We start from the raw sequence: 27,657 nt of genomic DNA on the forward strand, positions 1-27,657 counted from the left end.
CGACACATATACACAGACCGCCGACCGACACATATACACACACCGCCGACCGACACATATACACACACCGCCGACCGACACATATACACACACCGCCGACCGACACATATACACACACCGCCGACCGACACATACACACACACCGCCGACCGACACATACACACACTCACACACATACACACACAGCCGACAGACACATACACACCGCCGACAGACACATACACACACAGCCGATAGACACATACACACCGCCGACAGACACATATACATACACCACTACCAGACACACACAGCTTACTTTCCGGTCTGCTTTTCTGAAAATGATCAACTCTTTAAGTTCCAATCTGTGGCATGCGGTAGAGGTTCACTAGTATAAAAGCCACATTGATTCAATTTCCAAGGTTTTATGCGGCAGAAAAAATTGGTCACACACACCTCCCCTAGACCGCCAGGAGGGACACCCAGAAGGACTACCGCCTCCTGACAAATCCTGTGGACACACAACACGCAAAAAGTGACACAGTGAGACAAAAATAAATAAATAAGTGAATGTGTGCAGGTATACTGCCCGGACATCCGGCCGTATCTATAAAAATTTCTCTGGTCCTAGCCAGAAGGCCGGGAATCAAGAGGCGAGTGCCACAAAGGTGGAGAGATCATGGTACCCGTGCTTCAACTCAGTGAGCCTATACTCCCAGTGAGTTGCGGCACCTCGGGGTCACCACTCCCTGAGACACTAAAGTACCTCGGCTCTAGACCCTCTCAGCCTCATGGCGAGACCCGGAGGAATCAGGTTACATCGGGGCTGCCGTCGAGCTGATTCCTCAGAACCAGCCCCGGAACATCTTCTCCCTACAATGCAGCACCCATCCCCACCAGCTCCACACTGGCGTTGCCTGCCAACAGCATGAAACTGATAAGAACAGATACTACACTTGACCTTAGCCAAAAGGCCGAGAAGTTATCACTACAAGTCACAAATTGAGAGACCTTGGTGCATTACGCCGGCAGATCCCTATGGACATAGGCCAAGATGTTAACACAGTTCAATGTTGCTGTGAGGAGCTGTCCCAAAAAACTGTCTATATATGGGTATTTTCTTCTTGAGAGATTTCTGGCTTGGCATATATCTCCAGTCATGTTATAGGACTTCTAAATGGAGTGAAACACTGTGCTTAAAAGAAAAGCTACCTCCAAAAGGTGGCATCAGAGAGCTGCTTTGCATATCCCAGAATTCCCAATGAAGTATGAATGGTCTATAAGTCTCCATGTGTCTTTATGATGCTTTCCTCAAAGAGAAACATGACCCTGTTGGTCTCACGATGAGTGTCATCTCTGCAGTTTTCCCCTTCTGGAGAGATTTCTGGCTTGGCATTATTCCACAGTCATGTTATAGGTGTGAAACACTGATTTGAAGGGCAAGATGGCATCAGAGAACTGCTTTGTATATTATTCCTTTTGTGTATAAATATGTGATTCTTTAGTTCAGCGTTTCCCAACCAGGGTGCCTTCAGCTGTTGCAAAACTACAACTCCCAACATGCTGGGAGTTGTAGTTTTGCAACACCTGGAGGCACCCTGGTTGGAAATCACTGCTTTAGTTATTGTGTTAAGCCATGTATGATGAAAAGGCCTAGGTAGTCTCAAAAGCTTAAATTTTGTCACCATCTTTATCTGTTTAAAAAAAAAAACCTTCTATGTACTGTGTTAGGTTGCATTCACACACGGTTGCCGGATCCGGCTGGGGGAGGGGAAAACTGGGCGCTCCCGTACCCCAGCTGGACCGGCGCTGAAATCCATTTACTTTAATGAGCCGAACGGTGACTCCGGTCGGCTCATTTTTGACCCATATGCAGTATCCTGACTGGACTTAAAACTGTAGTATACTACGGTTTTAGGTCCGGTCACAAAACCGGATACGGGTCAAAAATGAGCCGACCGGAGTCCCCATTTGACTCTGGTCGGCTCATTAAAGTAAATGGTTTTCAGCGCTGGATCTGGCAACCGTAGGCTGAAAATGAGGTGTGAATGCAGCGTTAACCAGTGGATAGAAGTATAAAAAATTGGAGTTCTCAGTAGCTGATATCTTTTAACTAGAAATGCACAGAGATATTTCAGACTATGACCACCACAATGAAATACACAGCATGATCATTTTAGCATCCTCGGCGTAAGGTTATGATGAATCAATAACAATTATTGCTATGTCAGAGGCTACTTTTAGAGTCAATAGCTAACCAATGACTGAATGAAGGTACATGTCAAATCTGTATGCAAGGTTTGCGCGGTCTGAGTCATTATAAAATTGATGTTTGTGTTATCTTAGCTCAAAAAGATTATTGTGCATGAAAGCCATTTCAGCATTTATAATGTGAAGAAAATCAATGTGCGTAGTTAGGTTAAAATTAGATAAGCCTCCATTCATCAAACATAAGAACAAGCAGTCCGAGAAGTTTACTCCTCATATATCAGACACAATCAATCTAATAGCTATCCTATGTTGTCCACTGCAAAAAAAAGCTACATTCATTTGAAAGGATACTGTTCTCTGTCAGCTGGATTTTCTCTCCATGTTCGTTGTACATCTCAAGACCATTCAGACCAATGTAATAGGGATCGCCCCAGCTGGTGAGAAGCTGAAACTGAAAGATAACTGAATACACTATTAAGGAAATGACAACCTTATATGTGATCTCATGAGCCTGAAGATAGGCTGGGAATAGGGAATAACTTTTAATTCTAAGAATAACCCGGTGTGACATTAAAATGGTTGTCTTCATTACAAAAAGAAGAACACCCAACACTCTTTACTCCCTAAGAGAGGGGGATATACAATAGTCAGTATAGTAAGCAAAAAATCGGGGGGCTCAACCGTTAAATATCCTAAGGGGCTGCTGCCTCTTCTGAAACAGACAAGAGAAAAGACAACACTGTCAAAATGGGGCACATTAAATAGGTGTGCGCCATTTTGACAGTGCAGATTTTTCTCTTGTAGTTCACAATGTCTAGTATATTCATAATGGGGGAGATTTATCAAAACCCGTGCAGAGAAAAACTTGCCCAGTTGCCCATAGCAACCAATCAGCTTGCCTCTTTTATTTTCATGAAGGCCTGTGAAAAATGAAAGAAACGATCTGATTGGTTGCTATGGGCAACTGGACAACTTTTCCTCTGCACAGGTTTTGATAAATCTCCCCCAATATGTACAGGTAAGTAGAAATGAACTGGCACTACTTGGATGAATCTGTCTCTTTGCAGAGTGCCTGCGGAGATTATAACATGTGAGTGGGAGGCTATTGTATGAACAGATGGAGGTGCTGACCTATACAGTCCAGATTTAATACAATGCTTCCACGAGAAAAGAAAAGGTCACACTCACCATTCTTCTTGAATGTGCTTTATTCCATTTGGAACAGGGGGTACATGTTAGTGGGTGCAGTGGAATAGCATATTCTAGTATATCCATAAATAAATTTCACTTCAGCAGGTGCCATTCACTCTGGCCGTCTATAGGCATAGGCCCACTGAGTCTATACACAAATACATCCCTAGGTGCAGCAGTAGACAGATCAGTTACCTATAAAATGAGGTGTTCTGAGTCAAAGAGGCTACAGCCATCTGAGGGGCAACAATTTAGGCCAGGTTCACACCATATTTCTGCCAAAGTTCAGTTTTCTAGGCTAAATGTATCTATCAGGATAATTAATTGATATCAGATGAGTGGGGTGCCAACATTTGGCACAGGGTCTGACACCCTGATGATCAAAAGTTTTTCTGAGCTGTAGTACCAGCATACACAGAGTAAAAAGCTGGGTACAGACAGGTCTGACCTCTGTGTAGTGGCTTTGGTGCATTAATAAAGTGAATGAGAGCAGAGCTGTAGTAACCCAGTGTGGCCACTACACAGAATACGGAGCTGTCTGCTTCCAGCTCTTGTCTTGTGTGTAAGCCGGCACCATGGCTCTGGCAAACAACCTGTTGGTAGCCCGCTGACTGATACTGATGACCTTTCTTGAGGACAAATTGTCAATACATTTAGCTTGGAACATCCTATTTAAATTTTGAAAGATAGAAAACTATAGCATAAAAAGGATACAACCACAGGGCATTAACGGGGCCTCATAATCCATGGTAGCAGGTTCGGCACATTTTAAATTGCTATAAAACAAAACAAGAAAAAGTATATGTTATTAAATTATTAGGTTATTTGAGAAAAGTATTAGTAAGTGAAGTCTAGTATAGTTAGTAGGTTAGCGCAAGCTTATTATTGCAAAAAAATCAGTTTTTTATTCAAATGCAAAATATTAAATAAGCAATGTTAGAATCAAAAGGTTTTATCTTGACAAAATATTTGATTTCCTATTTATAGAAATCATGGTTTCTAAACAAAAAAAAAAAAAAAGACCACTAGGGGTCCCTATACCATTCAGAACATAATCATCTTTGGCTGCAGCATCATCTTTGTCCAAGCTGAAGCACAGGCTGAGACAAAATCCAGTACTTGAGGGTGGGACTAGCACTCCTCTGTGCTTACCCCTGTCCTATCAGACTGCAGCATGAAAACAGAGAGGAGGGTATTATAGAGCAGCCTGCCAGCACTGCACAGCAGACTCAGGGAGGAAGTGAATGCATGTTGAGTGAGGGAGGGCTCAGTGCTTGCCTAGGACAGGCCTCTTCCTGAGCAGTAAATGGCAGAATGAGTGAGCAGCAGAACAAAGGGATTTGTGAGCCAAGTAAAGACGTAAGACACAAAATATGTCATGTAAAGAATCTGCATGACCTTGTGAGTAACATGTATAAGAATAATTGTTTTCTGTGATCTGACAAGTATGCTTAAGTATTTTCTTGTGCTGTCTTTCAGACATCATTTATCATAAAGTGAATTTAAAGAATACCTGTCACCAAGTAAAACTTTTAATATAGTGTACTTAAAATGGTATTCCGGGCTTAACTAACTTAACTATCCTTTCCATTATGAAAAATTATGCTAATTCTACATTTACTTGCTAGACAGCTCTGCAGTGGATGCTTTTTCTTCTTTATATGGTCCCTCCAGGACTAGAATTTCCTTTCAGGTGTTGATGAGTTTCGTCTCACAATCCTTTGCAGCTCGAAGTGGCAGCTGGTATCAGGGGGCTTGGCTATTTCTTGTACTTCCTCACAAGCTAGCCCCCTGATGAGGTTTGCGGTCCATCTGTACGTCCTGATCCCTGTGATCTTGGCAATCTGCAGAACGCGGGAACGGCGTCACGTCAGGACGTACAGATGGACCGGAAATGTCATCAGGGGGCTGGCTTGTGAGGAAATACAAGAAATAGCCAAGCCCTCTGACACCAGCTGCTGCCTGGAGCCGCAAAGGATTGTGAGATGAACATCATCAAGACCTGAAAGGAAACGCTAGACCTGGGGGGACCATATAATGAAGAAAAAGTAGACGATACACGGCAGAGCCATATAGCAAGTAAATGTCGAACTAGCATAATTCTTAATAATGGGCAGGATAGTAAAAAATTTGTTAAGCCCGGAATACCCCTTTAATGTAATTACCAGACCACTTTCCCATTCACTTTATTTTAAAATCCACAGAAATATGTTTAAACTGTAATTGAAAAAACAGCCACTTGGTGGCGCTGTTCTGATCAGTGTCGCAATATATACAGTAAGTTTGGTCTCCTCCTGGTTTGGCAGGAGACCAAACTCAGGAAGTGAGGAAGGCACAGCTGGGAGTGAGCGCAGTGCCCGCCGCGCGGTGCGCTCTTTGCATGGCCATGTCACCAGGCTTAGCCCCCTGTGAAGGAGAGCCGGCTGAAGCTTAGTGCAGCACTGGAACCCGAAGAGGAAAGTTGTGCTGAGCCTGCCTGACTCATAGCTGCACAGAGAGGTCTTCTATTTATCACAGCATCATCAATTTTACCAACAAGAAGTGCAGCAGAGATAAGAGGGACGGAAGCGGTTCCCCACCAGGCTTCAGTGACATGGCGCCTGCTGGGGAACGCCCACTTCCTCCTGCTGACAGCTTACACTATGTGAGCAATAATGAAGGAAGGTTAGAGAGCTTTTTAAAGCTCAGAAAACATTTTTAAGGGCAGGATGTGTGTTAGGAGTAGTTAGGGAACATAGCATGAGTTAGTTTAGAGAAGTTTATTTGGTGACAGGTACTTTTTAAAGTGTAACTAAATATCAGTGGCTTTCTCTAAGAAGCATAATAAAATAACTTATAAACCTACTGGAGCACTGATATAACACATTGCGGTTGCCCTACAAACCTGTCAGCAGAACGCAGCCTGCTGTTTATAGTAGTCAACAGTGTGTGTGAAAGCAGCCCTAAAATGTTGACAGATAATTATTGATTATTATTAACACTAGCCCAGACAAAATGGAAGCTTTTAATAATTAATATGAAATTGGCTTTATAGTGGAATAATGTAGAATTCTCTTCTGACAATATGGTCATAAGAATACAAATTGTAAAATAGACATTTCGGAAAGTTACCTTGATTGTTTGTCAGTAAGATGTTCAGTAACATAGTCAACAAAAAGAATCTCTTGAGCAAAATCAAAGTGACAGTTGCCAGGGCCCTTCCGGATCAGAAATCCTTCAGGTGGAGAGATGTGGCATCCATCAAGCGTTACATGGACAGTTTTGGCCTTTAAAAAAAAAAAAATATATATATATATATATATATATATATATATATAGGTTGATATTTAACTTTTAAAATACATTTTGTGCATATAAAGATTTTAACTAGACATTATCGACATAACCCAGTGGTTACATTTGATGACTATACACTATACTAAATATTCTTAAAGGGGTACTCCGGCGGAAAACTATTATTATTTATTTATTTTTAAATCAACTGGTGCCAGAAAGTTAAAAAACATTTGTAAATTACTTCTGTTTAAAAATCTTAATCCTTCCAGGATTTATCGTGGATTAAGAGTGGATTAAGCAATGCTGATTAAATATTATGCCCAGGGAAAGCAATGCTTGGCCAATGCAGGTAAAACATACTGTAGTAGTACATGCCATTCATCTGTAACACAAGGACACGCCATGTCTGTCAGAGCAAGATCTATTCTATGCTCTGGCTTATAGATTAGGGTCATGAGCTTTTCATGCAAATTTCATGCAAATGGTAAATAGTTATCTTCATCCTTTATAAGACTAATAAACATAGTTTTCATTTACGCAAGACCCTACATATATATATATATATATATATATATGCATTATTCATGTAAACATTGTTTTCATTGAATTTGGAGGTGTTAAAGAAAAGAAACCATTAGCATAGAACATTAAGTACAGAGTAAAAAAAATGCAGCTGAACAATCATAAGCATAAAAGTAAACAGAAAATAACAAAGTAATTTAAGATAACAAAAATGGCACAAATCTCCCATAACTGTTATTATGTTCTCACAATGCTCTGGTTATGGACCAGATGTTGATTACTAAAGAAATATACAGATGTAAAGTATTCGGTAAGTTTTGCTCATGTATATTCCCCTCTTGAAGAAGAAGATTACTTTTTGTATGTTTGTTTATGCAGCAGTATGCGTGAACATGTACTATTTCATGGTGCAATGCTAAACCAATGGCACCTCATGCCACCTTAAATCCTACTGTGTGTTATAGGGGTAGTCTGGTGAAAGACAACCTATCCCCTATCCACAGGATAGGAGATAAGAGTCTGATCGTGCGGGGGTCTAACCGGTGGGACCCCCTACGATCTAGTGCTTGGCACTCTGGCTCTCTGAGAGGAGCGCGTGTTACAGAGAACATGTACTTCATTAATTTCTATGGGAGCACCGGAGAGCCCCAAATGCTGTACTTGGGCATACAAATGAATGGAGGGCTAGCCGTCTGTAGCATGCGTTCATCTCAGAGAGCCAGGGCGCCAGGCAAGAGATCACGGGAAGGGGTCTGACCCTCTTATCCTGTGAATAGGGGCTACGTTGTTATTAGCCAGACTACCCTTTAAGTGGCAGGAGAAAACAATATCCTTCTACTTTCATGAGTGATATGAAATAGGAATAAACCTATGGAGGAGGGTATGAAAATATAATAGGAAGTTAAGTACAGTATTAAAGCTCGGAGTCAAGAAACAAATGTGGTACCACTTGGTATTTCTAATGCATTGACAGATCAGACTGTGTATGACATAAAGGAACCTGTGTGATAACCACATGAACAGGACAGATCTTTATCCCTTAGGACTAAAAAAGTGAAGGTTCATATTGAATGACCACGAGCAGAGATCGTCAAACCGTGAAGCATTGATACATAGAGTAAACTAGAAAATCGTATAACTTCATCTTACCAAAAATAACATTTGCATCCTGAAATATGGAAATATCCCCCTGTACTGTTCATGTTCCAACAAAAAAGATGGAGAAAACTTATGTTCATTCACACTTTACCGTTAACTCCGGTGTGAAACTTTTTTCTTTTTTTATTTTTAAATCAACTGGTGCCGGAAAGTTAAACAGATTTGTAAATTATTTCTATCACAAATTCTTATTCCTTCCAGTAGTTATTAGCGGCTATATTCTACAGAGGAAATTCTTTTCGGATTTGCTTTCTGTCACAACCACAGTGCTCTCTGCTGACACCTCTGTCCATGTCAGGAACTGTCCAGAGCAGGAGAAAATCCCCATAGCATACATATGCTGCTCTGGATAGTTCCTAAAATGGACAGTGGTGTCAGCAGAGAGCACTGTGGTCGTGACAGAAAATAAATTGCAGTATACAGCCGCTAATAAGTACTGGGAGGATTAAGAATTTTTAATAGAAGTAGTTTGCAAATCTGTTTAACTTTCTGCCACCAGTTGATTTAAAAAAACAAAAAACAAAAAAAAAGTTTTCCAACGGAATACCCCTTTTAAGGACCATAACTTTTTTTTTTTTCATTTTTGGACTTTGATATTTTCCAAAATCAGAAAAACTATATTTGTGGGGCAAAAAATAAAAAAATAAATTTTGTAACTTTTGGGGGCTTCCGATTCTACACAGTGCACTTTTCGGTAAGAATGACACCTTATCTTTATTCTGTAGGTCCATATATAGGTTTTATTTTATTTTACTACTAAAATTACAGTACATGCAACAAAATTAGTATGTGTAAAATTGTCATCTTCTGACCCCTATAACTAGAGATGAGCGAACTTACAATAATTCGATTCGTCACAAACTTCTCGGCTCAGCGTTTGCTGAATTTAGCCTGCATAAATTAGTTCAGCTTTCAGGTGCTCCGGTGGGCTGGAAAAGATGGATACAGTCCTAGAAGACTCTCTCGTAGGACTGTATCCACCTTTTCCAGCCTGCCGGAGCACCTGAAAGCTGAACTCATTTATGCAGGCTAAAGTCGGCAACTGCCGAGCCGAGAAGTTTGTAACTAATCGAATTACTGGAAGTTTGCTCATCTCTACCTTCAACTTTTTCATTTTTCCACATACAGGGACGTATGAGGGCTCATTTTTTGTGCAGTGATCTGAAGTTTTTATCTTTACCATTTTTGTTTTGATAGGACTTTTGATCTCTTTTTATACATTTTGTCAGGGTATACAAAGTCACCAAAAATACGCAATTTAAGACTTTGGAATTTCTTTACGTGTACGCCATTGACCGTGCGGTTTAATTAACATTATCAACGACAAATCCAAGAGTAGAAAAGGTGCCTGGCACTGCTTTGTGATTACACACAATATAATAATACCTTCTTAGGACAGTAAAGGCAGCTGCTCCGTACAATACAGTAGTGGTGGTGCTAGCTCGGTATGGCAAAGACACAGTGTTCATAGGTAGGTATGAAGAGATATAAGTGCACTCACCACAAAAAACTGCTTCATCTGTATGCTTTATTGTGAGATTCCAGCATCAGGAACGGAGCCAAGTGTGCATGGGGACGACAGGTGGAGGAGGTATTCTTGGGCTATGCAACCGTTTCACGCTACGTGCACTTCATTAGGCCCCTACTACATAATAGGTGAGAAGGTGGGTTTAAAAAGGCCCCATACAGACATGTTTACTTGGTAACATATAAACAAAATAAACACATTACACCAAGTGTGAAATGTTTCCGTAGCCCAAGAATACCTCCTCCACCTGTCGTCCCCCTGCACATTTGGCTCCGTTCCTGATGCTGGAATCTCACAATAAAGCATACAGATGAAGCAATTTTTGCGGTGAGTGCACTTGTCTCTCTTCATACCTACCTATGAACACTGTGTCTTTTCCATACCGAGCTAGCACCACCACTACTGTATTGTACGGAGCAGCTGCCTTTACTGTCCTAAGAAGGTATTAATATATTGTGTGTAACCACGAAGCAGTGCCAGGTACCTCTTGGATTTGTCGTTGAGAATTGTTTCTGCAGAACCTAGAGCATGCCAATAGTGGACACTTATTCCAATTATGGATATTGACATTAACCCTTCCAATATGGACACGGCAGTCAGTGCAGGGAGGTCTGACGCGGAGGTATTCTTTACGTCTTGTGAGACACAGGATGAGCTCCAGGTGATGAGCATTAAAACCCTGGAGTTCAAAATCTCCTCACTCGCTGAGAGATAGATCCATCTCTTCTGGATGGCCAATTCCCTTCAAGCCTATAGCCAAAAAATGCACACCAAGGGGCTTAAAGGGGTACTCTGGTGGAGTTTTTTTTTTTTATGAACTGGTGCCAGAAAGTTAATCAGATTTGTAAATTACTTCTATTTAAAAAATCTTAATCCTTTCAGTACTTATTAGCTGCAGTATAATACAGAGGAAATGCTTTTCTTTTTGAATTTCTTTTTTGTCCTGTCCACGGTGCTCTCTGCTGACACCTCACAGCAGAGTGTTCCTCACAGTTCACTGATGACAAAGATTTTTTGAAAAGCTGGGACTATCTGCATATTCAACACTCACTAAACCTACAGGAGCTAGTTTTGAATAAAAATAATAGTGAATATGAAAAGGTAACAGTGGAGCTCTGTAGAGTGAAAGGTGAGCGAAGAAAACTGGAGTCTGGAGAAGAAGCTTATCCATCTGCAAAACCACCATAAAGTATGTTAAAAAAGACAAGTTCCTAAGGGAAAAAAAACTATGTTGATTCTTTACAAGTGATCACCGATAATAATAATTTAAAAAAAAACGTCACGTCAATACAGAAGACGTAATGTGAACAAGCCAGTTAAATTGGAAGAAAAGCAAAGTAACGGATTATATGACTAGTGAGTCGGAATCAAGTGGCTCCGATGATGCCACCCCAGGGTCAATCTACCACGACAATCTGCTGCCGAGAATGTCCCTTTAGTTGGGGAATCAGGAGAGGGCGCAGAAGTAGTAAATCAAAAGAAGCAGCCCAAGAAAAGGAAAACTGTGATGTGGCGTTAGTGACTGTCAATAATATCATGACTAACCTATCTGACATTCCTTTGAGCAGTTACTGTATTTCAGCTTTAGGTAGGGGGTTAAATTTTCGACTTGTCAAGAATTTGAACTACACTGTCTTTGAGATAGACTTTTTCAAGGGGATCTGTAAAATTAATTTAAAAAAGTTCTTTGCATGCATAAAATCTAATAAAAATCGAGCAGAAGAGATTAAGTTGGAAGGTGAAATAAAGTGCACAATAGGACATTTAGGTTTTAAAATCGTTCAGGAGTTCAGTGAATATGAAGATAATTGTTTAACTGAGTTAATGGAATTAGCTGAAAAAACTAATGTCAGTGATCACACTATTGATGATAATGAGGCATTTCTGGGTGGCAATCCCTCACACTTTAACCCACCCATTGTTCCAGGGGGTGCTATCAATCTGTTCTATAGATCGGTGTGCAAAGATGAGAAAGCACTAATTTATCCCTCAGTGCAACCAAACCCCCTACCAATGAAAAAAAGGCATTGGATGAATTGTTAAGTAGAGATGATATTGTTAGATCGAAAGCCGACAAGGGAGGTTCGGTCATCCTGTGGTGGAGGGAAGACTACAATAATGAAGTGTTCCATCAATTAAGAGATGTTTTGGTTTATGAAAAACTTTTTAAAGACCCCACAGTTAAAACACTTGATGAGCTCTGGTCTCTACTCCATAAATATTCACAAGCTAATATACTCTCAGTTAAAATGGCATAAAAATTATTGTCCCTGACCCCAGTAAGCCTTATTGGTATATTCTACCAAAGGTGCACAAACCTGTCAGCCCCCCTCCGGGTCGCCCTATAGTGGCAGGGATTGATTCCCCTACTGAAAGTCTATCCAGTTATGTAGATTGGCTCTTGGCTCCCCTCCTACCTTCCATTCCATCATACCTGAAAGACACTGGAGATCTGCTTGTTCTGGTGGATGGCTGTCATTGGCAGAAAGGTTATGCTTTAGCATCGATCGACGTCGAGAGCCTGTACACCCGCATCCCTCAGGATGCGGATGTCCAGGCTGTCCGTCGGTTTCTGCAACACACAGAAAAATCCACAGGTTTCACAGATTTTGTCACTTACTCCGTTAGATTCATTCTCTTCAACAACTATTACGTTTTTTCTGACCAAAGGTATAAGCAATTACAAGGCACGGCAATGGGCACATCCATTTTGAGCTCATATGCAAATATCTTCCACACCATTTTTGAGACTGATTATATCCTTAGGTCCAGAAACCCCTACACTCGCCATATTAAATCCTTTCACAGATATGTGGATGATATCTTCATAATATGGGAGGGCTCAAAAAATGAATATGATAATGCTGTGACATATTTAAATGAAGTCAACAATGTAAATATGCAATTTACCTCTAATTTTGGTGGCAATGTTTTGGAGTTCCTGGACATACAGATCGACATTGAAAATGATCGCATTATTACATCTGGTTTCAGGAAGCCCATCTCAAAAAAAACTCCCTATTACACTACGATTCTTCCCATCCTACTCATATTAAAAAACAATATTGCCTTCAGTTAGTTCATTCGCTTAAAGCGCATTAACAATAGCAGTGCGATTTACCAGCAGCAAGCTTCTGAACTGGCTGAGATATTCCAACAAAGAGGGTACCTAGAAGATGTCATAAACCAAGCAAGGTTGAGTACTAATAGTATAAGACATGAGGTGCTATTTAAAAAAGAAACCCAAGAAAAAAATTAAATAGGTGTGTATTTTCCTTTCAAAACACTGCAATGAATAACAATATAAAGCAGGCGATTCTGAATAATTGGTACATGCTAGAAAAGGACGAAGATCTTAGAAAAATTACTATGAACAGGTCAGTCGTCATCTATAAACGTAACAAAACTCTGCCAGTGACTGGTTAAGTACTTCTAGACCCCAGGGCAACTTCTCATGAATCAATTCATTACCTGCTGATCCACACACACGGTCTACTACCTAGTCTGTGGTTGCTGTTTTTACTATATAGGGAAGACCTCTCTTTCATAGAGTGAGAGAACATCTCCGTTCTCTACGAACAGGCATTGGAGCCTCCCGATTCATACACAAATGAACGTTGTACATGGTGGCCATCCTGATACATTACAGTTTGCAGCCCTAGAGAGGGTAAAAAAAGCTGTGAAGTTCAGAGATAAAGATCTGCAATTAGTACAGAAGGAAGTGTTTTGGATTATGCACCTTGACGCAACTGGTCCACTCGGTCTGAACGACCGGAATGAGAGGAGCGTTTTTTTTTTTTTGTAAAGATTCCTTCTGTCATCCTGTGAAAATAATCACATTACACCAAGTGAAAAACAAAAAACAAAATAAGGTGCCCAATTAAAAACAATGTGCAACTAACTACAAGTTAGTTGCACATTGTTTTTAATTGGGCACCTTATTTTGTTTTTTGTTTTTCACTTGGTGTAATGTGATTATTTTGTTTATATGTTACCAAGGAAACATGTCTGTATGGGGCCTTTTTAGACCTGCCTTCTAACCTGTTACATAGTAGGGGCCTAATGAAGCGCATGTAGCGCGAAACGGTTCAGTAGCTCAAGAATACCTCCTCCACTTGTCATCCCCCTGCACACTTGGGTTCGTTCCTGATGCTGCAATCTCACAATAAAGCATACAGATGAAGCAATTTTGTGCAGTGAGTGTGCTTGTCTCTCTTCATACTTCCTTAATTAACATTATATTTTTATAGTTCGGACATTTATGCACACGGCGATACCACTCCGGTTTTTGCTTCTTTTTGTCCACATCATGCACACCCACCATCACTAGCATACAGCACAGCTGCATCTATGTGTTTTGTTTCTGTAATTTGGTCATGTGGTTACCAGTTTAAATCACAGAAAATCACTCTGCTTAATGTGTCACAAGGAAGTCAAGTCATGGGTCAGCTGACTTCCTGTGAATTACAGCATCACCTCATCACCTACCAGTTCCCTTTCTAGCCGTTCACAGACCCCCGAGACCTATCTGTATGCGGATTCGATCTCTACGGGATCAGGATATATAGTAGTTATATACCTCCCCTGAGGCTGTGTTCACACAGTGAATTTCTTGCGTTTTTACAGTTTTTGCTGTGATTTTCAAAAAAACAGGGCTCAAAAATTTTAAATTTAATGTGCAAACACAGAATTAAGACTTCAAATCTTTATAAAAACACCTTAAAGGGGTACTCCGGTGGAAACTTTTTTAATTTACTGGTGCCATAAGGTTAAACAGATTTGTAAATTACTTCTTTTAAAAAATCTTAATCCTTCCAGTACTTGTTAGCTGCTGAATACTACAGAGGAAATTATTTTCTTTTTGGAACATACTGCTCTCTGCTGAATCACGAGCACAGTGCTCTCTGCTGACATCTCTGTCCATTTTAAGAACTGTCCAGAGTAGGAGAAAATCCCCATAGCAAACATATGCTGCTCTGGAGAGTTCTTAAAATGGACAGATGTCAGCAGAGAGCACTGTGCTCGTGATGTCAGCATAGAGCTCTGTGTTCCAAAAAGAAAAGAATTTCCTTTGTAGTATTCAGCAGCTAAAAAGTACTGGAAGGATTAAGATTTTTTTAATAGAAGTAATTTACAAATCTGTTCAACTTTATGGCACCAGTTGATTTAAAAAATAAAAATATTTTTTTTTCCCTTTAATAGTGACTTAAGGTCAAGTAACTTTCGCCTCATAGCAATATTTAAATAAAAAAAGTACATCAATATTTCCCAATAACTCCATCAACATCATATACATTTACTGTATAAAGTATGCATTTATAAAGAAAGTGCCTGATCTACTTCGTGACTGTTTTGTCCTTTGGTATTGTTTTTTTGGAACACAAAGATGAAAACTCACGTGAATTCTCTTCTACAGGAAATCTATATTTCATTTCTCTGTGCTATGATATAACTCAATAGTATCTCACCGGGCATGAAATCAAACAGTGGCTGTCAGCAAAATTACAATGACGTATTGTAAAGTAACTGATCATTTGGAAACAATTGGTTATTATCTGTGAGTAGCTTTCCTGACAATAGCATTTATGAAGGGGGGCCTGTACTCCCCTGTAAGTATACCTGTCAAGCAGATTTCACACATCTCACTCTAACAGTAACCCTTGACCACATCCCAAGTGTACAATACAGTTCTAACAAAAAAAAAAAACCTTGGCTATGACCTTCAATGCAGAAGTCAAAACCCACCCTAAATTAGCAGCAATGCCGATTTTGTTGAGGACACTGTGCAGCAAAACCCCCAACTGCAGATTATAAGGTTTGAATGCATACCCAGCATGCCAGGTCCACCCTACCCACATAGTCTGTTATTAGCAAAGGAGGCTTATACAACGAGTATCTCTGGAGCCGGACCACGGATCTGGGTAAGCGATACCTCATTGTAATACGGTTCACCCACACTATAAACCCATAATATATAAATGTTTATATACAATGATTTTTATTGACATCAGAAAAGATCAAAGGAAGTTTTTGGATATCTAGGTTATTCACAAAACATTGGACATGTGTTCCAGTGAAGCACACTTATATTATGCCAAGATTTAAAATTATATTTCTGTAGTAATTGTTTAAAGTAGGGCTGCAACGATTAATCAACGTTATCGATAAAATTCTATAACGGCATTCGTCGTCGAGGAATCCCGTTATCTAATTTTTGGCCAATTTGTTGCAAAGGAATGCCGGGCGCCGGCAGTCATGAGGCTGCAGCAGGTAGTGCGGGCGTTAGGGCGCTGTGTCTGCAGGTCTGGCAAATCCCACACCGCCACAGCGTCTTTAAGTCAACAGTACCTGACCCCAGTCCCAGAGCCCAGGCAAATGCCGCTGGATGCGGTTGCGGCGCTGTTGCTGCGGGATAAGCTGCTGCTCACAGCTCAGGAGAAGCACACCGGGCTGCTGGAGACCGGCAGAGATCTGCCCCGGCTCCGGGACTACTTCTCCAATCTCCGGGGCTAGCTGGGGGAGGCTGTCAGCTGGGCTGTGGATATTCCCAGTGTGGAAGGAGATAGTGACAGACGAGTGGCATGGGTCTCTGTCATTACAGTCTGCAACAGTAAGCTTGGTGGGGCCAGTATTAGTATATAGTGTGTACTACACACACTGCTATACACATGGGGTTATGTGCAGAGCATTGCACCCTAGTGTCTTCTGCAGACACCAGGGTGCAAATGCTCTACACATGCCCCATGTGTGTTGCAGTGTGTGACCCCGCGTTATATCGCAGGACCGGGACTCATGACGTACGCATACGTCATGGGTCCTTAAGAGGTTAATAATGATCCCGTACATGCTAGCAACTTAATATGGCCATTGTACATAATTGTTCAAGTAATATCAGCTGAACCCTTTTTTTCTAATTTTGACATTTTTTTCGATTAATTAATGAAATAATTGACAACTAATCGATTATTAAAATAATAGTTAGCTGCAGCCCTAGTTTAAAGCATATGTTCATAGGTATGAAAAGACATTGTCTAATAGTATGATTTTCTTCGTTGCCCATAGCAACCAAAGCTGTGCTCCCATATTTCTCTGGTAAAATGAAAGCTGAGCTGTGATTGGTTGCTATGAGCAACACAGAGAATCTTACTATAAGATACATTGATGAATCCCCCACCATTATCTTTGCGAAAAAGGTTAAATAGATTTCAAAATGCACTGCTTTTATTTTGTACTAAATAGGATATAAATGTATCTTTAAACCAGAGCTCCCATCCATTCTTCAGGCCCACACTTGGCGGTTGAGTTATCGAGGCAACCGTATGACACTAAGCAGTTCTGTGCACCCATCTTACTAATTAAAGGTAGACTCGTGTGTGGAATTTGCTGAGCGTCACCCGGTTCCCTTGGCAATACGACCTTTTAGCAAGGATGTGCTCAGCTTTACAGGTATACATAAAACATCCACATCAATGAATTACAAATTCACCTGAATATGCTGTCCTATGAAAGGACAGAGGTACAAGTTTGCCCCTACATTGGCTAGAAAGAGGAGAGGAATTTATCATTTCCTGCGCCTCGGTAGTGACAAAACTGCACATTTTTTGCCCAAGCCCTGTCTTTGCACAACAAATGTAGTGCAAACTGCCACTTTGCGGGAAAAAAAAAAAAAAAAACAACTGAGCTTACACAACTATTTAGTGCATTTTTTCCACTCTGCACTCACGCAGGGATCAGTGAATCCCCCCTTTGTGTCCACTAATTAATAGAAGTAATGACTAGGAGTTAGCTGTGCGGTTTAAATGGGAATTGCTGGATGATATCACATAGTGGGTAGTGGTTAGAATCTCCTTCATAATCATAACTTTACAATAGCAAAAGCATGCAGATGAGCAGTAAGTGCCCACAGGGTGGGGCTGATCGCGTCAAGTGCCAAGCATTTTCATCCCTACAGCACCGAGGCTGTCAATCAAATGCCGGAGGAGGCAAGCCAGGACATGGGATGGAAGGAAATACTAGGCACTCTAAATGACCACCCTCACGCTTGAACACTTGCGGCTGATTTGCATAGCCCAAATCTAAAAGTATGGCGCTGTGAATAGTCATATTGAGAAATCTGACATATTCTCTTTAATCAATAACAATTAGCTAAACCACTTTTGTGCTGTTGACTAATAGGCATATGGGGGGAGATTTATCAAAACCTGTCCAGGGGAAAAGTTGCCCATAGCAACCAATCAGATCGCTTCTTTCATTTTTCAGAGGCCATTTAAAAAATGAAAGAAGCTATCTAATTGGTTTCTATGGGCAACTCAGCAACGTTTCCCCTGGACAGGTTTTGATAAATCTCCCCCATGGTCACAGAGCAGTAATGTGCTGTCCTAATATAAGGTAACATGTTCACCCGAAAGGTCTACTTTTATATCCTCTGCTCTTTTGATCCTATTTGTCTCATAATGCAATCAAGTCTGAGAAGTCTGTCCCCAGGGATCACTATTCAGATTCTATAGCTCCACTATTCCTTAAACAGGACAAATAGATTATTAAAGAAGACCTGTGGCCAACCATAAAAATAAGACTGCATTATCTTTCTTTATATATCCTTCTCTTCCCAAGATATGAGGGTTTATAGTTTGTCTGACAATTCAGGGAATCAGTCAGATGGGCAGGAACTCAATTTTAATGATGGAAGTGAATATCAAGAGATGGGAGGGATTATACAGCCAGGGGAAGTGTATTAGGTAAACACCACCCCAATGTAAAACATCCACACCCCCTGACTATACGATCCCGCCTATCACATTTTTTTAAATGAAATCCACACCCATCTGACTAATTCCCTGAATAGATAGTCTATAAACCCTCATATCTCAGAAGGGCATATTAAGAAAATGTAAAAAAAAAAAAGGGTTTGATTAAGGCATAAGCTATCTATTTTTGGAGGTTGGCCACAGGTCCCCTTCAGCAAGTTCTAAGCTATCCAGAGGATACAGGGGATAACTAGTGGACTGGTGATGGTCCAACCGCTGGAACCTCCACTGATCCTGGGAATGATGGTAAACTGTGCCTCAATTTAACATAGTGGACCGCTCTATTCCTTCTCTATGCAGCTTCCAAACATTGCCAAATTCCTGTGGATAGGGGATAAATAGGTAAAGAGAATAAACCCACAGAGTAACAGTATGTTTACACCACAGAATCTCCGCTGCACTAATCGAACATTGGTGTGCATGAGAATTCTGTTAAAGAAGATGTCCAAAAATGTATCCCCTACCCACAGGATAGGGGATAAGGGTCTGATTTCGGGGGTCCAACCACTGGGAACCCTTCCCAAACTCCTGCACGGGCCCTGGCTATGCTGTGCTAATGCGCGTTTCATACCCAGCATGTCAGCTGGTTGAAACACCCGCTGGCATCTTTATGAGAGAGGCGGAGACAGACTAACACTGTATCTCTTCCTCTCCTATCAAGATGAATGGGGAGGGGTGTGGCCTGCACGGGGAGCTGAGGAGACGTGTCGCTGCTGTGCTCCCGCTCACCCGGTGATATCACCCTGAAAATCTCCCCCCTGACCCCCGGTAAAACTCACCGGAGGGTGCCGAAGGACTCCGGGGACACCTGGGACAGCTGCTGTGTGGTTGCGGCTCCGCTCTGGTGCCGGAAACGGGACGCGATCTCCACGTGGGACCGGACTGTGGAGAGAGAGAGTGCGGCGGTGGAGTCGGTAGGCCAGCGGTCTTTGAAGGGGTCCAGCGCAGTTTGGAGCCTGCGGTGAGGTGCCCTGGGTGTCCCCTCTCCTTTGCTGAAGTCCCGGAGGCTCCAGGGTTACAGGACTTGAGGCCCACCATTACTGGCCTTCATGGGCGGGGCCTCGTCTCAGTTTCCTTGGCAACCCCAGCTCTTGGTGCGGCTGGGCAGCGGGATTCCAGTGCTCTGGCATTCCGATTGCCATTTCCACAATTGGAGACAGTGGGTACATTCACCATCACGCTGTATACCTGGCCCTGGGGGCTGTGCATCTACCTGTTTTCTTGCTTGGACTTGTAGTGGGCTGAAGTGTGGATCACTGGCTCTGCTGCTGCTCTTTTAACCTCCTCTGTGAGGGACTGTGCTTCTGTTACTGCAAGTGCCCTGCCACCCTCGCTGCTGCGCTCTTTGGTGTGGGACTTTGTGCTATGTTACAGGGAGAGGTGTGCTCTGAGTGCCGCAGGGTGTATTTCTCACTACTGGTATCTTACTTTGCCCCTACTTCTCTGCTGGGTGCCTGTGCTCTACCATGGGAGGCTCCAGGGGCAGATACAAGCACAACAATTCGGGAGTTGGGGTGTTTCTTCCTGATATGGATGATGATGCTTCCTCGGATGGCGGCCACTCTGAGGCTGGTGGCTGCTCCCAGCGTGATTCTGAGGCCCAAACTACAATTTCTACCAAAGATGAATGCTAGGACCTTAAGTCAGTTTTCCAGGTTTGCGGAGCCGTCGGACAGCGCCTTGCCTCTCCAGGTTGGGTCTGGTGTGGACCGTCCCTCTTAGTCGTCCTCCCTTCCTTCTCCAGACCGACTACCATATGATGGGACTCATGGACCTTCGCTTTACCGAAATTCTGTCCACATTACCTCCTGTCATACTGATCACTAAAGTGGCCGAGCTTAGACAGGAATTTGTCATTCTACGCCATGAGACTCAAAAGCTACGAGAACGCACCAAGGAGGTGGAGAACAGAGTCTCTACGAATGAGTATACTCTCCAACCTATCCCTCAACAGATTTCTGAGCTACAGCGGCAGTTTTGGGGTATGTTGGATAGAGATGATGACTTTGAAAACCACCTGATGCGTCACAATGTCCGGCTGGTGGGCCTCCCTGAGAAGGCGGAAGGTGCTGATCCTGTGGCATTCCTGGCTTCTGGAATCCTGGTTCTTGGAAGAGTTGCTGCCTGCGGATACCTTGTCCCCCTTCTTCTCCATGGAGCGGGCCAATAGGGTCCCTGCCAGACCCCTGTTGCCCGGGGGGGCCTCCTCGGCTGTTCCTAGCAAGGATTCTTCACTTTAAAGACAGAGACGCTATCCTGAGTGCAGTGAGAATTAAGGGAGAAGTGCTCTTTGGCGATAGCAGAGTCTCCTTCTACCCGGACTTCTCTGTGGAACTGAGAAAGCAATGCACTCAATTTATGGATGTCCGCTCCAAGGGATATCGATATGCCATGTTGTATCCGGCTCGGCTGAGGGTGGTGGATGGACGCACTACCAAATTTTTCACCTCACCTGTGGAGGCGATTCAGTGGGTGGAGTTCGCCCCTAGGGCGGCTCAGCCGCCGGACTGATGTTTCTGATGGACTGCCTGCTCTCTTAGTTAGTTAGTGGATAGGCTGGAAGAGTTAGCTGTCCGAGCTTCGAGTTCCCCCCAGGGATTCCTTGGTTAGTGGGTCAGGGGGTCTTGACTTAAGTTTACTGGGTGGGCGGGAGGTGGCGGTTGGAGGTTGTATGTAGTCCCACACTTGCCTGCTAAGATTTTCTAGTTTGGGGTAAAGGTCTGGACTGGTTTAGTTAGTGTTACATAGGGATTTGTTTCGGGGGATGTTTTCCTGTTATCTGTTTTTGTTGTTCGGTGGTATGCAGTCTTTGTTGTCTGTTCCTATCTGTTTTTGCTGTTTGGCTGGCGGTGTTCTGTCTTTGCTGTCTGTCCGTGTTGTCTGTGGTGTGCATGGGAGCTCCTATAATTATGGGGTACACGCTAATTTAGAGATCTCCAAGCCATTTCAGTTGGGCAGGGGCACTAGGCAAGGGTGCCCACTATCTCCCTTTCTCTTTGCTTTAGCTGTAGAGCCCCTGACCGCGGCAGTTCGCTCTTCTACCTCGATTAAGGGGATCACTAGGGGTTCCCTGACGAGAAGATATCTTTATTTGCAGATGATACGTTAATGTACTTGGCTGACGTAGGGGACTCCCTTCATGCTTTATTTTGTCTGTTGGAGAGGTTTTGGGTCTGCGGGTTAACTGGGCTAAATCATCCATAATGTCCTTGTCCCATATCGGGGTTCTGCCCTCTCTACTCCCTAATGGGTTACAGGCAGTGTCCCGCTTTAAATATTTGGGAGTGGAGATGTCCCCTAACAACTATGAGTTTATGGTCTTAATTTAGATCCCCTACTCAAAACTACACTTATCCGGTTGCAGGCGTGGGACTCCTTACCTTTGTCCTTGGCTGGTAGGGTTAACATTTTCAAAATTATCTTTCTCCCCAAGTTCCTCTACCTCTTTCACCTGTCCCCTATTGTTCCTCCCAAGGTTTTTTTTTTGTTAAACTAAACCGGGCTGAGATCCTTCTACTGGCAGAATAAACCTATGAGTTTGGGAAAGGCTCTGCTCCAGGTGCCTAAGCAACACAGCTGGTGTACGCGGCCTGGTGGATCGACCTGGACCATTCCAATGCCTTCACGGCTTTGGCAGGGGCTCTCCTGGGTTCCTATGAAACACTGACTAATGCATTATACAGGTATGTTCCTTCTCTATCTTTACGGGCCCCTATTAAGACGGTGGTGGCGGCCTGGTCGGTGGTTACTGGACTCTTTCCTCAGCCGGTTGTCTCTCAGAGCACCCCTGTGGGGTAATCCACATTTGTAACACCTACGGGAGTTGGAAGCAGCTGGATTTTGGAGCTCACTGGGAATCAAATTTGCCATGCACCTGTTTGGAGATGACTGTGTCTTTCTGTCATTTGCAGAGGTTAGAGAACGTTTCAATGTCCCTCAGGATGCCCACTTCCGGTATCTTCAGTTGAGACATGCAGTCTCTGCGCAGTTTGGTTCCTTGGAAGTTACCCCTGTCTTTAATGAAGCGGAGATGCTCCTGGGGACCACTTACCTGGCTAAGCCTCTAACCCAGAGTTATGAGTTACTGCAGACCAGTTTGCTGTGGCGCAGTTGAAGTGGGTCGAGGATATTCCCAGTCTTTCAGAGGATATGTGGAAGGAGGTTGTTAAGACGTGTTATCCTACAGTAGTTAGTGCTCGGGATATGCTCATTCAATCCAGGTTTGTCCTTCGTTTGTACCATACCCCAGTTAGACTGCATCGGATGGGGGTCTCTGGGTTGGAGGTCTGCTTTAGGTGTGGGAGAAAGAGGGGCACCTTTCTACATGCGGTTTGGACTTGCTCCTGCGTTGTGCCCTTTTGGAGGCAGGTCATGACGTTCTTGTCGGCTCACTAAGAATTCCCCTTTGTTTTAATGCCGGAGGTATGTTTGCTGGGGGTTATTAATGCGTTGGTGACGGGCTCTTACAGGCGCATTTTGGTCAGTTTCCTTTTGTTTTGTGCACGCAAAGTTACAGTGATGGCCTGGAAGGATGTGTCCTCACCCCCTCGGGAACGGTGGATAGCCCTAGTTAATAAATATGTCCCATTATACCATGACCTTTATGTTAGTAGGAAATGTCCGAAAAAATTTGACTGGGTTCCATGGTTTTTGTTGGATGTCTCTACTGATCCTCCAGTTCGGGGAGCCTCTCAGTCGTAGAATGACTTATTGGAACTGAGGAGCTCCTAGGGTATGTTTGGATGTGTGTTTGAATGGCATTGTCTATGTGTGGTCTTCATGTACTGTTGTTCTGGGCGGGCCTCCCATCCCTTAATTGTGTTCGTCCTAGTTTCTGTATAGCTATTTCTTGACATGATTTTGTTGGGAGCGGAGGGGGGGGGGGGGTCTACAGGATTGTTCCTTGTTTGTTGTTCAAGTTGATTGAAAACCAATAAAAATAGGTTTAAAAAAAAAAAAAAAAAGATGAATGGAGGGGGGATTCGACCAGCTGACGTGCTGGGAGCTAAATGTTATTTCCTGGAGCAGAGTCGGTGCCCACTACGGAATATTGCTGGGGGTCCTAGCGGTCAGACTGCCAGTGGCTAAAAATGCAGAGGCAGAAATTCACCCGTGGAAAAAAAAAAGATTTTTATTCTTTTGGCGGTCCGAGCACCGATGAATTTCAGCAGTGGCCCCTCCAGTGAAAATCTTATCTCAAATATCTCAAGGTGGAGATTCTGTAGAGTGAACATACCCTAAAGTGGAAAGGAACATTTTATCTTTGTCATGGTACCCGGGAGGGCCTAATGAAGTCCTTCCGGCTATGATTTCATTCCTATTACATCCTGCCAAAGCAAAATGACAGTATTGTTTTATTCATTAGACATCACATATTCTAGTCTCCTAGGGGGGGGGGGGGGGGGGACTAATATACATTGCTCAAAAAAATGAAGGGAACACTAAGATTACACATCCTAGATGTGAATGAATGAACTAATCATATGAAATACTTTCATCTTTACATAGTTGAATGTGCTGACAACAAAATCACACAAAAATTATCAATGGAAATCAAATTTATCAACCCATGGAGGTCTAGATATGGAGTCCCACTCAAAATGAAAGTGGAAAACAACACTACAGGCTGATCCAACTTTGATGTAATGTCCTTAAAACAAGTCAAAATGAGGCTCAGTAGTGTGTATGGCCTCCTCATGCCCCTATGACCTCCCTACAATTCCTGGGTATGATCCTGATGGGGTGGTCTCCTGAGAGATGTCCTCCCAGACCTGGACTAAAGCATCCGCCAACTCCTGGACAGTCTGTGGTGCAACGTGGCGTTGGTGGATGTAGCAAGACATGATGTCCCAGATGTGCTCAATCAGATTGAGGTCTGGGGAAAGGACGGGCCCATCAATGGCTTTCTCTTGTAAAAAATGCTGACACAGTCCAGCCACATGACGTCTAGCATTGTCTTGCATCAGGAGGAACCCAGGGCCAACTGCAAAACTATATGGTCTCACAAGGGGTCTGAGGATCTCATCTCGGTACTTAATGACAGTCAGGCTACCTCTGGCAAGCACATGGAGGGCTGTGCGGCTCCCAAAGAAATGCCACACCATTACTGACCCACCACCAAACCGGTCATGCTGGAGGATGTTGCAGGCAGCAGAACGTTATCCACTGCGTCTCCGGACCCTGTCACATGTAATCAGTGTGAACCTGCTTTCATCTGTGAAGAGCACAGGACACCAGTGGTGAATTTGCCAATCTTGGTGTTCTCTGGCAAATGCCAAATGTCCTTCATGGTGTTGGGCTATAAGCACAACCCCCACCTGTGGTGGTTGGGCCCTCATATCACCCTCATGGAGTCTGTTTGTGACCGTTTGAGTGGACACATGCACATTTGTGGTCTGCTGGAGGTCATTTTTCAGGGCACTGCCATCTTGCACAATGGCGGAGGTAACAGTCCTGCTGCTGGGTTGTTGCCCTCCTACGGCCTCCTCCATGTCTCCTGATGTACTGGCCTGTCTCCTAGTAGCGCCTCCATGCTCTTGACACTACGCTGGCAGACAGAGCAAACCTTCTTGCCACAGCTCGCATTGATGTGTCATCCTTGATGAGCTGCACTACCTGAGCCACTTGTGTGTGTTGTAGACTCCGTCTCATGCTACCACTAGAGTGAAAACACTGCCAGCATTCGAAAGTGACCAAAACATCAGCCAGGAAGCATAGGAACTGAGAAGTGGTCTCCGGGGACTGATTATAAACGGGGTGCCGCGTGCAAGATCACAGGGGTCCCCAGCAGCGGGACTCCCGCGATCAGGCATCTTATCCCCTATCCTTTGGATAGGGGATAAGATGTCTAAGCACCGGAGTACCCCTTTAAGGCTTGTTTACACTGCTGCTGTGTGTAGGTTAAGGGAGCTCCATCGGCCAGTCCGTCAGAATGACGGAAGTTAAGCCGAGAAAAATTAGGGCATATCCAATTTTTTTTCTTTGTCTCAACTTTGTTAAAATACCGGATCACCGATAGACCCCTTTCAAGTCTATTGGATCTGTCAGGACTGGGTGTTGTTAGTTTTGCTCCGAGGTCTTCTAGGTTCATTCGGCGCAAAGTAAAAGAGAAGAAAACACTGATCTAGAAATAAAGTGTAACTGGTATTGCCATGTTCAGAGATGTGTGCTTTAGGGCTTGTTTTCATGGACGTTGTGCTCCAGTGAAAGGAGTAGTCCGGTACAACACAACTCATCCCCTATTTGTCAGATCACGGGGGGTCTGACCAATGGGACCCTCCGCGATCTCCCACCCGGGGTCTGGCTCCGACACGCCCCCTCCATGCACCTTTAGAGAGACCCAGAGATACATGAAAGCTGTATCTCTGGCTCTCTTAGAGAAACATGGAGGGGGCTTTGTGCGGAGGTCGAGGCCTCCATTCATGCAGAGAGCCAGGCACCGGGCAGGAGATCACGGGGGGTCCCAGGGTCGGACCCCCTGTGATCTGACACTTATCCCCTATTCTGGTGGATAGCGGATAACTTAGGTTTTTTTCTCCGCACAACTCCGGTAAAATATCGGATCCCTGTAGACCCCCTTCAAGTCAATGGGATCCATCCGGACCGGGCGGTGTCCGTTCCGCACATAAAAAAGAAAAAAAAACATGGGTCTAAAACGCTGGAGCAATCTGCAAGTCGGGCCTATGGCTGCCGTAAATTGGTTCCTGGTTTTATTTATCTGGCCAGGTAGGTTAGTTGATAGGACCCGCATCATTTGAGAAACCTTGGCGTGGTGTGCGGGCTCAAGTGTGTCCTTCATATAAGGATATACTGGCTAATGTCTCAATTTTACATCAGTTTTGAGGGTTAGCTAATGTCATTGTTTATATTAACCACAGCAGTGAAACCACATTGTGATCCATAGGTGCAGGTCCTCCACTCCAATGTAGGTGCACAACTGCACCTGGAGTTGAGCACCTTGTATCACCTTAGATCACATCAATGTAAGTGTTTGTCTAAAACGCTGGAGCACAAAGGCAGTGTAAAATTAGCCTTACTATCTAGAAGTAGAAAAACATAACAAAAACTATATAAATTTGGTATTGTTATAATTGTACCGAACTGCAAAAGTAATAAAAAATTTACATGTGTTTTTACCGCGGAGACAGTATTGCTTTTTTTTACTAAAACTTAAAAATTTAAAAGTGAAAACTGACCCCATCTCTTAGGGGTTGAACTGTAATACATGGTCACATACTCAACTTTTCATTTTGATGATCAGTAATTTGTTATTAAAGATGAATATCCTCTTTGAATAGAAAATGAATGATGACTAGAAGCAATTACCTGTTATTATCACATGCGGACCCTAAGCTACATGCAGCCATTATAAAAAAAAAATAAAAAAATAAAAAAATGAAGGTGAAAAGCTTCCAGAAAATGAAAGGGAAAAAAAAAAGGAACCATTAGCAGCATTGATTCTTTATTGCTCACTGTGGGTATATTTTCTGCTGTTTGCAAGCTGTTATGGAAGGTATAGTTTAGGTTCTCATAACAGTCTATTCTTGGTTCCTCATGATACTATATTCATTTACAAAGGAAATCTAAAAAGCATTACCCCTCTGTATGTGTCTTCAGGAGATTTATTGTAATTCCAGAACCTCAGTCCTGCAACAGTTTCAGCTTTATCAAAATTGATGGTGATTGTGTGATTTTCTCCACAGGTAAATGGGATAAGCCACATGTGAGAATCCTCAATGGAGATGTTCACACCATCAATGAGCCTGCAAAACAAACAAAAAAAAGCTCAGGTATGCTACAGAAAACGAAGTTAATGGTAATTCTAATATAGAAGTTGTATAGTATGTCATTACCAAATGTTTAAAGCTTTTAGAGAACCAAAAAAAGGTATAAAAGTGGATATGTTTTCGGACGCTAGGATTAAACATCAATAGAACTCCTTTAACAGAATGCCGCAGACACAGGATTATAACACATTTGGGATCA

At 43.0% G+C, this 27,657-nt stretch overlaps 1 protein-coding gene, 1 long non-coding RNA gene and 1 pseudogene across 5 annotated transcripts in view; 1 reads left to right on the forward strand and 2 right to left on the reverse strand.

Annotated features, from left to right (window-relative positions):
• KATNIP (katanin interacting protein) overlaps positions 1-27,657 on the reverse strand; it is a 235,219-nt gene that overhangs the window by 62,966 nt on the left and 144,596 nt on the right. For all 4 annotated transcript variants that reach the window (XR_008847228.1, XM_056536142.1, XM_056536141.1 and 1 more), the window contains 4 exons: positions 27,269-27,434; positions 6,493-6,647; positions 4,096-4,157; positions 2,542-2,652 (listed from right to left, as the gene is read on the reverse strand). Coding sequence is in view for 3 of the 4 variants with exons in the window: in XM_056536142.1 (XP_056392117.1) it covers positions 2,542-2,652; positions 4,096-4,157; positions 6,493-6,647; positions 27,269-27,434 (494 nt within the window). In the remaining variant the exon portion in view is untranslated. The remainder of the gene's footprint in view (positions 1-2,541; positions 2,653-4,095; positions 4,158-6,492; positions 6,648-27,268; positions 27,435-27,657) is intronic.
• Positions 1-27,657, forward strand: part of LOC130285043 (uncharacterized) — a 46,221-nt gene that overhangs the window by 8,018 nt on the left and 10,546 nt on the right. The window contains exon 2 of the long non-coding RNA XR_008847229.1: positions 27,375-27,461. This is a non-coding gene — a long non-coding RNA (uncharacterized LOC130285043). The remainder of the gene's footprint in view (positions 1-27,374; positions 27,462-27,657) is intronic.
• Positions 875-965, reverse strand: LOC130290027 (U2 spliceosomal RNA; annotated as a pseudogene).

The sequence above is a fragment of the Hyla sarda genome, chromosome 8, assembly GCF_029499605.1.
Source record: "Hyla sarda isolate aHylSar1 chromosome 8, aHylSar1.hap1, whole genome shotgun sequence".
NCBI lineage: Eukaryota > Metazoa > Chordata > Amphibia > Anura > Hylidae > Hyla > Hyla sarda.